This window comes from Amblyomma americanum, chromosome 9 (genome assembly GCF_052857255.1).
Source record: "Amblyomma americanum isolate KBUSLIRL-KWMA chromosome 9, ASM5285725v1, whole genome shotgun sequence".
Lineage (NCBI taxonomy): Eukaryota > Metazoa > Arthropoda > Arachnida > Ixodida > Ixodidae > Amblyomma > Amblyomma americanum.
This window is the reverse complement of record NC_135505.1, coordinates 95,975,107-95,986,690: the sequence shown is the minus strand read 5'-3', so window position 1 is coordinate 95,986,690 and position 11,584 is coordinate 95,975,107. Positions and strand designations below refer to the sequence as shown.

Sequence of the window (11,584 nt, the reverse complement as noted above, 5' to 3'; positions counted from 1 at the left end):
AGGCCATGTGGCGCGTTAGGCACGTCGCAATATGATTTTATGTGTGGCCTGTATGAATCCGTGTATATCTCATATAAAATCATATAGGACTTTTTGAAGAGCTTAACACTACTAACCAGGTTAAGCAGAGATTAACAGCTACCAATTTTGATTTGACTTTTGTGTCCTTTTATTATAGGACAATCTTGTTTTTCGAGCGTTTTTATTTACCCTTTCTAACTTTGCGCTGTTCGTGCGCATATCAGATTCTTTCTTTCTTCCTCCTTTTAGTCCCCTAATTCCTCTTCCCCAATGCAGGGTAGCCAACAAGCATCCCTTTCTGGTTAACATCCCTGCCTTTCCCTCCTCCTCTTTATCTATCTATCTTGTGAAGAGTCTTATTGTTTTGAATTTTGGTGCACTGGGAATTGTTAGCCCCTTGTCTTTTCTTAGAATATTGCCTACTGTGCGTAGCCCTTGGGCTTCATAATATTATAAATACCGTTTCGACAATGAATTGAACATTAGTTATGTAATTAGTTTTTGCTATCAATACTGACGTCATACACAAGGGTCTGAAGTCAATCGCACCATCTTGGAAACGTTTTGCCTGTTGCAGACACCCATGAATTAAATTAAAGTTGGGATTAATCATATTTCGGCGCTTGTCTAGATAAATGACTGCGTTTGGTTAGATCGTGCATTTTACTTCCTTGAACGGCCGTTCGAAATCATATGCAGCGAAAGAAAAACAGGAAATACTGAAATGCAGCACTCCTGGATTTATTGTAGTACTGCAGCGCTCCGTAAATATTTAACCGTGTTTATCGTACGGTTCATGTGCCATTTTTAACATCATAGTTAAGAGTTGACGGACTACTGTAGCTGCTAAGAAGTTTATCCTGTAACGCAAGCAGAAATAAAAAAGAACATTACCCAACAAAATTTCTGAGCGCGCGACATGCAGAGCCTCCATAATATTAAAGCAGCGCTAAGAAACAAGGACGAAGAAAGAAGCGAACACAGAATATCTTTCTGAGCCGCGTTGATAGACAAGTGTCGAATGAATTAGCAGGAACAGTCATTCGCATTTTCCGTTACGTGGATGATTTCCTGGTGTTTGGAAGGCCCCTAGATCTTGAATATGTGTAACGAGTTTTTGATGTTTTTACACAAAATGAAGTCCCCCAGCAAAATGGCTTGCTATTTCTTGATTTAAAACTGACTTTTGAACCAGACCATGTGTGTTGGAAATATTCCCCCCGAAGCGAGAAGCCCCTACTGAACTATAAGTCGTTCCATTCAAAACTGGCAAAAGCTGGAATTGTTACTAGCTGTTTAAGCATGGCAGTAAACAAATCTTGTCCTCATCAAATGAGCAGCAGTCTCCTAGCCCAAGTGCGCAAGTGCAGGAAAGCAGGATACCTGGACTCGATTACTGTGTCAAGTGCTGATAAAGTATTAAAAGCGGCGAAGTCTTCTGAGTGCACCTCAGATGTGCAGTCTTGTCAAAATGAAAGGAAGAGGTTGACCGTCATGCCATGTGTTCAAACACTGTCGCACCGGTTCAAAAAAGTTGGGGCTAAGTACGGAGTTAATGTTCTTTTTTCAGCCCCTAATAAGCTAAGTAATGTAGGGGCCGCAGTACAAAGAAAAATCGAGGGACATAGAAAGAGGAAAGTGTGTAACATCAATCACGTCAATCAACATGTCCAGTGCAGGACTGGCATTGTGTACCAGATCCCATTGTCATGTGGTTCTACGTACATAGGTCACTCCGGCTGATGTATTAATGTACGCCTCATGGAACACGCCAATTCCTTGGGAAAAAGAGACTAACCTAGCTAAGCATTGCTTCACGTGTAAATGCACACCGTATTTTGTGGACACGGAGGTGTTGTTTGTGCACAATGATCGGCGCACAAGAGAGATAGCAGAGGCCTTCCATATCATAAGAAAGCCAAGCTGTTGCGTCAGCACACCTTCAGTATCCCTAACCTCCAAGGAAATGAACCTGTTGCACAGGGAATAGCATATCGGCGATAATTGCACGAGCCTTTGATGCAGTGTTTTTATTTGCATTTTTAAATGAGTACATCTGTGTTTGACAATGCGCATGTGCGTAGTTCTTGTGTACGTATAAATTGACCTGCTTACTTCAAATAAAATTTTGTTGTAAGATCAGCGCCTTTGTGTGTTCCCTTCTTCATTCGTCCTTGTTGCTTCGCGCTGCTTTAAAATTATGGAGCATTTCCAACTCGCCCAATCTGCCGTTTTTCTACGCAGAGGCTGCACATAAGGACTGTGGTACACTTCGATTGGAAAAGATATAATTTGTAAAACGAGGCAATTGATTAAATTATACACTCCTGTCGAACCACGGTATTAATGTTACGCTCCACAGTAGCTTCTTGCGAGCGTAACATGATAATCGTGCTGCACTCAAGGAAAATTGTTTCTGTAGAATTGGCGCCAGTAGTGAAGTGGCAGCCTACAACTGCATTGTTACACTGGCGATATCCACTTCCACGGTCCGGGCACTGCCGCAATGGATCTCGTCTCCTCTGCTCCACCGGCGCCGGTTTCGCTGTGCAAGGAGTCGTTGCTGGCCGTTTCGTCCTCCAGGGCTGGCAAGACGAAATCTTTGGCCCCGATCCTGGCAGCCTCTTCGGGTTGAGGTGAGGACATGGCCTCTCGATGTTGAAGTGGGCCAGACAGCACGAAGGCGGTAGCGGAGGCAATGATCAGAAACCCGATCACCAGGGGCGGAACCATGTTGAGCCAGGACTGCATGCAAGCAAGGGCCAGATTTCGTAAAGTTTTGTGTCGTTTTCATTTGATTTGGTCGTGAATCTAAGTGCGACAAAAGCAGAATGATTGCGGAAGTATACAACCAATCACAAGCGCGCCCGCTGTAAGTGGCGCCGCCTCTAGCCACTCTATATTGCGCCGCATCCAGTCCGGCCGAGCAGCATGGACTACACTTAGCGAGCGGCATCTACGGGGGAGCGTTTACGCATGTAAGCGGCATCTTAAACATTTTCCTGCCGCTACGAGTATCACGTCATGCCCCCATGGCTTACAATTATCGAAGAAACGACAAATTGCTGGGGAGAACGTGAAACGCAAATCAAAGGTTAAAAAATAAGGCACCAGATTATGATTGTTCACTCTCCACCAGAAGGGTACTATACCAAACATCCAGAAACAAATTTTAGCCAGAAACACTGTTAATATTTTGATAACATAAACGCTTATTGCAATTTTTTTCTTGAGCTTAGGTTTGTGCCCGAATTGAAGAAGTGTGGACTAAGTAAATAGTACACACTTCGGCTAGTGCCGGTTGCGTCAGTCGTCGAATATATGACGGCTGCGTGAGGACAGCCAACACGTATGTTGTGGCACATTGTATCGGCAAAAAATAACTGCAGAGATGCTGCCCTCACCCTTTGTTCACGGTTGTACGTGGCCCTCGCGGTAATACAGGACATAGTACGTTCACCGCCAAGGACGAGAGTGGCGCGGGTGAACACTCTCAAGTTTCGGTTACATGACATATAAATACACCCGATCGCAGAAGATTGGACACCCGTCGCCGTAGCTCAGTTACCCTACTAATTACCCTACTATTATCCCATTGATAATTACCCTACTATTATCCCATTGATGAACACCACAAATTAAAAAAAATGGCTGCCGCTTATCTCGGCTAAGCCAGGTTATGCAAGCGAAATGTTCTTTATGCGTTGGACTCAAGTTCTTCGACTGAAGACGAAGTCGTGGCGGAGACAGAAGCAGCAGTGGCCGCCTGCAAAGCACTTCGCTGCCGCCTTTCGGCATCCTCCAACGCCGTTAAATCTTTCGACGCTCCCGTTCTTCGTCAGTCTCAGCCGTTGGCTTGGCACGTTTAGCTTGTCTATCTCTAGCTAAATACTTAGCATGATTGACAACGTCTGCTGAATGATCAGACTCAGCCCGTCGTCTACGAGACCGTCTTGACGGCGTGCGTAGACGGCCCCGACCACTCGCTTCATTCATAGCGAGAAACTGCGAGGCGGCAGTGTGTAAGCGAACGGCAAGTCACGTGGTTAGTCACGTGGACACAGCTGGCAAAGGAGCTGCGGCGGTCGGCGCAGCGGCGCCTTGCGGTTGCAGCTGCGGCGAGTCACGTGGAACATCACGTGGCTGACACACCTCCACTTGAAAGTCAAATTTATCGCGCCGATGACTTTGGCGCGACGAGGCTAGTAAAGCGACAGCTTTAAAACATCCTCAATGCTTCCTGGTTTCGCGGACGGTTGGCGTCCGTCATATACAGGAATAAATATTGGAAAATGTCTTCTACAAAACTTTGCAGCTTATGTTGAGGTATTGAAAAGCATAAAAATGCACCTGTGTTTGATATAAAGGCGGTCAGAAATACTGTGCGCAACTAATAAGATACCAAATATAAGCGGAGAAGTTTTTCGTATTTTTTTTTGCACAAGAGCAAGCCCAATTTAAAGTAGGCCAATTTCAGCATGTTGCTTTATTCCACACTACCAGGTTTTAAGTCCGTAACACTAGAGGCGTCAATATTGCTTGAATGATCTGCGATCGCTGTAAAGAAAATGCGTGGAGGAGGAGTCAAGAGAATAGAGGTGGAGGAAGGCAATGATAGAGATAGGAATGAGAGAAAAAATTATGGGGCCCCCCAAGCTATTCTTATGATGAGTAAATTAGAGAACACTGCTTTTTCGCTGAGTCATTGTAAGGGGAATAGGGCCGAAATGTTATTCCACTGCAACAGCGTGCTTCGCTCGTTTCGCTGCGTTCTGATGGTCTCGCACTTCGCCGGCAGAGAACAGTAGCCATCCGCCACGCTTTGCTCTCTCGCCTGATGATGTAGACGTCAGAGATCCAATTTCGACAATAAAGACGCAATAGCGCCGCAACCTCTCTCCGAAAGATGAAGGTCAACTCACGGCGGCAAAGGGACTTTCCTTTTTGTGCAAGCTCTCGCCGCGTTTGCTTAAATGCAGAAGTGGCACATCGTTTATCTCGTGGCTCATGTCGCTAAGGCGACGCGCTACTGTCTGGACGTGCCACATAAAGTCAGGCGGGACAGTGGCATCTCGCCCAGTTCCTGAGGCTGAGGAGGCCAGCCGCTCCCATAATGAACCTTCTATGGTTTGTATGGGGTATGATATAGTGACCACAGGTAAGAGTAGGGGCGCCTCAAACCTGTTTCCATTCATCGAGGAAATCTACTAGCCCGTCTCGGAGGGGGAGAGTCGCGTGCATTCATGGTGATGACTTCGCGTACAGTGTCTCCACCTCGCGTTTCTGCCAGGCCTACCTATCACGGCTTTATGGCTGCGGCGAGGTTTGCGCACAACGAGCCAAGTAATGCTTCTGCATTAAAATTGACGACCGCAGAAACACACGTTCTTGGATGTTTTTAATTAAGGAGACAGAAGAAAAAAAAGCTTTGCAATGAAACTAAATGAACACGGACATTGAATAAAACTATTCCCCGCTTAAATAAGTTCTATAAGTTGACAACTACAACAAAAGCAGCAACACGAACATCTTTATAGACTACATATATCCTTCTTACATCGATCAGGGCAATCAAGAACAGCATCGACGCAGGCATCAAATCAAGCTAAAGATTATAGTTAGTTGATCACAGGTGCCATTGAACTAGCACATATAAATATACTAGTAAAAAGTACCTCGCCTAGCCTAATGGAAAGCGCTCTTAAACAAAGAACTGGGTTTTAGTAGTCAAAGAACTGGGCCAGCAGGAATAAACGTAGTTCATATAGATATGAAGGAAGCTAACTGTCACCGAAACCAAGGAGCATAGGGGAAAGTTTTTTTTTAATTTAGAGTGCTGATCACTGCGAGAATAATACTTCGACCAATATGTAGCTTAAACAAAATTACTTTTAAAGCATCAGAAAAAAACAACTATGCCGCCGGTGGGCTCCGAGCCGACGACCTCCGAATATCGCATCCGCTGCTCTTACCAACTGAGCTACGACGACGGCTGTCCAATCTGCTCCTCTCGTGGGTATTTATGTTCATTGGGTGTAAGCGAACCTTGAGAGTGTTCACCAGCGCCACCCTCGACCACAGCGGCGGACGTAGCATGTCCTGTAATTACGCGAGTGTGACGTGGAACGTCTTATAAGTAATTTTCTTTAAGCGATTTATTAATCTAAGTACTATAATATCCCACTGATAAGCACAACACATAAAAAATAATAAAAAAATAATAAAAACATTTCCCTATGCACCTTGGCTTCGGTGACTGTTAGCTCCCTTCATAAGTTTCTCAAACGGGCCCCTCATTTCATTTAACTTGTCTGCCAATAGCTTAACGAGGGTCTCGGTTCTGGCAGTCTTGATGCCATAGGTAGCTTAAGAGGGCTCTCGCACAGTTTCCGCCCTCGCCGTTGGATGACGTTCCACGTCACACTCGCGGTATTACAGGACGTGTTACGTCCGCCGCTGTGGTCGAGGGTGGCGCTGGTGAACACTCTCAAGGTTCGCTTACACCCAATGAACATAAATGCCCACGAGAGCAGCAGACTGGACAGCCGTCGCAGTAGCTCAGTTGGTAAGATCACCGGACGCGATATTCGGAGGTCGTGGGTTCGGATCCCTACCGGCGGCATGGTTTTTTTTCTGCTGCTTTATAAGTAATTTTCTTTAAGCGATTTATTAATCTAAGTACTATAATATCCCACTGATAAGCACAACACATAAAAAAATAATAAAAATAATAAAAAACATTCCCCTATGCACCTTGGTTTTGGTGACTGTTAGCTAACTTCATTAGTATATATACATATATATATATATATATATATATATATATATATATATATACCGCTTGCACGAAGGGGTACTGGCGAAAAGCACTTTATTACTAACGTTTCGGTCGGGACCCGGCCGGGGCCCGGCCTTCGTCAGAGTGGACTCTCTTCCATTAAGAAGAGGAGGAAAGCGTTGACGACAAGCGGGTAGTAGAGCTAGGCAACATTCAGAGCCTTTGCAATGAGTAATGCCGGCAATGACAGCTTTTATGCTACCACTGCCTCTTAACCGCACGAAGTGAAAAACAATCGGACCAAAGGGATAGTCAAGATTGCCGCTCACGTTTTCTTCGGGCTCCTGGCGCAGTTTTTCGCCGTCGCCCGGTTCTTCCGTCCCTCGCCGAAGTGCGACAAGCAGACCGTGAGAGTCAGCTTGTGGTGCCGACTGATCGTTTGGTGGCCTGACTTCCACAACGCTCAAGGCGGTCACCCATTCAGTTTCCCCGCTTGCGGAAACCGCTGTTTTGCAGACATGACATGAGAGAAAATAGCGAGATGCCCCATTAGAGCAAAATGGAGAGTTGCTGCACACTTTTCAGTAGACTGTATTTGAAGTTAACACGTTTTGGCGGGCTAGTTGGTTAAGCATCTTGAACAAACAGCGCGAACAAAGACGAGCACAAAAGACAAGAAAGCGAACGACACGGCGCTGTCTAACAACTGTCTAACCTCAGTTGTTAGACAGCGCCGTGTCGTTCGCTTTCTTGTCTTTTGTGCTCGTCTTTGTTCGCGCTGTTTGTTCAAGATGTATTTGAAGGATTCATTGATTCATTTATTTGGGCATGCAAAGATGCTGCAATATGTCCACGAGGAGGGGCAGAAAGAGACAACAATGCCTCCTGACCAGGCATTCACATTGAGATTACACTAAATGAGAGCAGATTGGCGCTCTAAGAAATAAATAAAGCACCTCTCAAGATACTGCACAACGTCAAGAAAGCAATGAGATCAGTGGCAATTCAACAATATATGGTGCTTTGCCCGTGGTGTATTATCTGATTGGACAGTATAAGTTTATTACATCATTCAGAACTTAAAATCAAACAACGATGCGGGAAAAGTACAAGGTATTCGCAGTCCTCCAAGAAAAGTGGAAAGAATTCACTAAGAGAGGCCGAGGATAAAAACATGCAACTGACTTTTTTCTTAAATTGGGAAGCAGTTTTGTATTCCTGTATGGTGTTCATCATGATAGGATGTGTTGCCTGCAATTACCAAGCGGTTGTCTATATTCTTAGTAGCGTAGTTTGCGCATGACTGGGACCAAACCGTGTATATAGTGGTCAAGTCATAAGTAAGATTTCTTTTTAAGCGGAGAAGGGTGTAAAGTCGTGCTTAAGCTTATGACTATTAAGACTGCACAGAGACACCATAAATGTTATTATACGCTAGTACGCTAACTGTGCCATGCAGGAACGCTTTGGTAATAGTTACAGTACGGAATACCGTCTTGAATATCCTGATCTGAAGCGAAGGAAAGACGGTCATAATCTGTATTGTTTCATTTGTCCGAAACTGGTTGGCAGTACATAAAACGGATGTGAACTAGTGAAGAAAGCTGTTTTGTTACAAGCAGTGGGAAAAGCTGTCTAACGCGCTGTAGCAAACCAATAGACCTAGATAATATGAAACGAACCAAATCCATGTGATCTGTCTGTGTTTAATCAGATTTGAGACAGACTTCAAGAAAATGGAAATAATTTGACGGCAACAGATTACCAATATAAATCTTTAGTTGCACATCGTGATACAACGGTTTATTTTAGGGATAGAAAAGAACATAATTTTTTTGTACATTAAAATGAATTTGACTGTTATCCAGACACATCTCTAACCGGCATAGCCAACGAGTAGAAAATTGTTCAAGTGAGGCTAGATCTTGAGCAGAAAAAAAAAACGTTGGTGTCCTCTGCATAAAGGATAATTTAAGGTGCCAGGGGATATTAACTATGTCATTTATGTATAAAATGAATAACAAAGAACCAATGGCAGATACTTTTGGCACACTACTTAATTATACGTGTATCTGACAGAAATAGATTCAGTCTTGGGCATTGTTTTTCCTATGCCACATAAGTGTTAACAAGCCTCTATGCTCTTCCTCTAATACCATTCTCTCCTAAATTTTCCATCAGAATTTCTTGCCTAATAGAATCTAAGGCTTTTCGAAGGTCAAGGAAGGTGCCTAGTGTATATACTTTATGCTCCATTTTTTTCCTGAATATATTCTTTGATGTGTAGCACTGCTGGCTCTGTTGATTTGCCATCTATAGAAAATAAAAAAAAACGCCCAGGTCTGTATTCTGCAAGCAATTATTTTCAGATGTAGTGAGTTACTTTCCCTTGTAAGTCTTCATGAAGACAAGAAATAGAAAGAAGGGTATAGTAGGATTGGCACTAGTTTTGTATGTATGGGACATTAAAAAGAAGTTTCCGAAATCATGCACGCCAAATATACTAAATATTTCGCCAAGTTGCTCTGTCTGTATTGGAAGGTAGAAAAAAGGTTGTTTTTTTGTGTGTGTGGTACCGCTGTCTCTCCAGTTCGGCTCCTCTCAGTTCTATACGTTGAGCACTAATGGTTTAATGTTCACAGACATGTGTCGGTTAATCGTCCTTTCATTACGAGCATTACTGCATATTAGAGGCGCTGCTGTGTGCTTTTGAACGGGAACAAATTGTCGGCACCTGCAAGACCACACAGGGATATGTTTGTTGAACGGAAGAGAAGCGGTGAAGTCACTTTTTTTCGAACTCAAATACATTGGTGCCTTGTCCGTAGCTCAAATTGATGCTATGAACAGGTTTTAAACGGCTCCAAAGAGATTCAATGTCAGAAATCACACATATAACCTGAGTGCCAAATTATATCCTCGTCAGTGTTGCAATCGTTGCGCACATGCGCAGCATCATCATCGCCCTGTTCGCGGCCTTCTATCGGCAGTAACTGGCCCGAGAAACATGTTAGTGCTTCGACATGGCTATTCACTTTCTACATCAGCAGCATGTATAGCCTGAGAAAGGGAATCCCCCCCCCAACCTGAAGGCATAATGATTGCTCGTTTGTTTGTTTATGGGGGTTTAACGTCCCAAAGCATGTTAGGCTATGAGGCACGCCGTAGTGAAGGGCTCCGGAAATTTCGACCACCTGGGGTTCTTTAACGTGCACTGGCATCGCACTGTTCACGCGCTTCTAGAATTTAGCCTCCGTCGAAATTTCACCGGCGCGGTTGGGATCGAACCCGCGTCTTTCGGGTCAGCAGCCGATCGCCATAACCACTAAGACACCGCGGCGGTGCTCAAAGCATAATGACTCGAAGAATTGTGTCCTATGTTGTGTCCTTCCTCTAATTTTGTTTTCCTCCCGGTTAACCTGTCAACATAGAAGAAGTTTATACAATAACGAATTCTCCTGTCGGAAAGCTAACTGGAAGGCCTTGTTGTTCTCCATTGCACGTTATACAGGCAGCACGAATTTTCTGAGGACCAAGTGTGGCTGTATATCAAGCAGGAAGTACGCATGGTGGTATGGGGAAATCCCTGTCATCTGGCTAAAAATGTACATTAGCGCCCTCAGGATATTTGTTGGCGTAAGCCATGCGAGTTTCGCAGAAAGTTCTCGACTGTAGTTGAATTTCATCTATCATGAGAAAACGCAGGTCTTAATTTTCACAGAGAATGCGCCATTATTATGAAAGGTTAAGCACATTATCGCGCTTCGCGCTCTGGCTACGCTGCGTAAGCAAGCGAGCTTTCTAGTAAAAGTCACTCTCTTAAGAAAGCGGACATTGTGACACCCTTTAGGCATCGCATGACTCCTGATAAAAAACATGGTGAAACTGACTACAGTTTGTAAAGCCTCGAAGCTCCTGGGTAATAAGTGCGAGAGTGAAGTGACTCAGGGGATTTCGCGTTCGGTTGCTGATCCTACGGTCGAGCGTTCGATCCCGGCCGCGGAGACCATATTCAGATCTATGAGAAATACAAAATCGCCCTTGTGCTGTGTGACCTAGCACTCGTTAAAGAACACCAGGCGGTCCAAATCACCGTGATGCAAATAAATTCACGGTCCACCTCTACTGCGTCCTTATAGAACAAAGATATTAACCTACCCCATTATGTATTTCCAGTTGATAAAAATACCGCGAAATCCCATTGCTTTGAGGCGTCGTGCTCAATCAATCGCATTTTCTTTCAATGTTCTACACAGTGTTCGCAGAAACAGTTGCGACAAAGCACAACAATCCAGCTTGAATAAGCTCGCATCAAGTATTATTGCTTACTTTCCATTGATGTAGGTGGCTTTTCTTCGAGGTCTTCCGGGTTTATGATGCCACTGCGCTTGCACACAAGCAGAGGCTGGATTAACGTCGCTTAACATACCAGGACTTCTTCTTCATCCTGTTTTAGAACACTGCAGAATTATGAAGACGAAGAGTGAGCAGGATATTTCCTATGGATTTTAAACCTGTTCGCCAAAGCATGCCATGTTCACTTGGACTCTTAGCATCTAACGACTATTCACTGTTTATATCATTAATTGTCACTTTAATCGTCGGCATCATTTTGATTGATCTTTTATTGTTGTAGTTGACTCCAAACTAATCAAACATATTCTCTTATTGTATTCATTGACATTTCTATTTCACAATTCTGAGTGCACCAATTCAAAAGGCCCATGGCTTTTGGTGGACGCATCAGAAGAAACAACTTAAAAATTATAAAGGCTAAAAAAATAA

The 11,584-nt window shown here is 44.1% G+C and overlaps 1 protein-coding gene across 1 annotated transcript; it reads right to left on the bottom strand.

Moving 5' to 3' along the window:
* Positions 1-540: 540 nt before the first annotated feature.
* LOC144105178 (uncharacterized) lies at positions 541-11,255 on the bottom strand. Its single transcript, XM_077638333.1, has 3 exons — positions 11,129-11,255; positions 7,129-7,304; positions 541-2,766 (listed from the first exon to the last, which is right to left on the bottom strand). Exons 1-3 carry the CDS (start codon positions 11,133-11,135, stop codon positions 2,485-2,487), a joined length of 465 nt encoding a protein of 154 aa, XP_077494459.1. The 5' UTR covers positions 11,136-11,255; the 3' UTR covers positions 541-2,484.
* Positions 11,256-11,584: the final 329 nt, after the last annotated feature.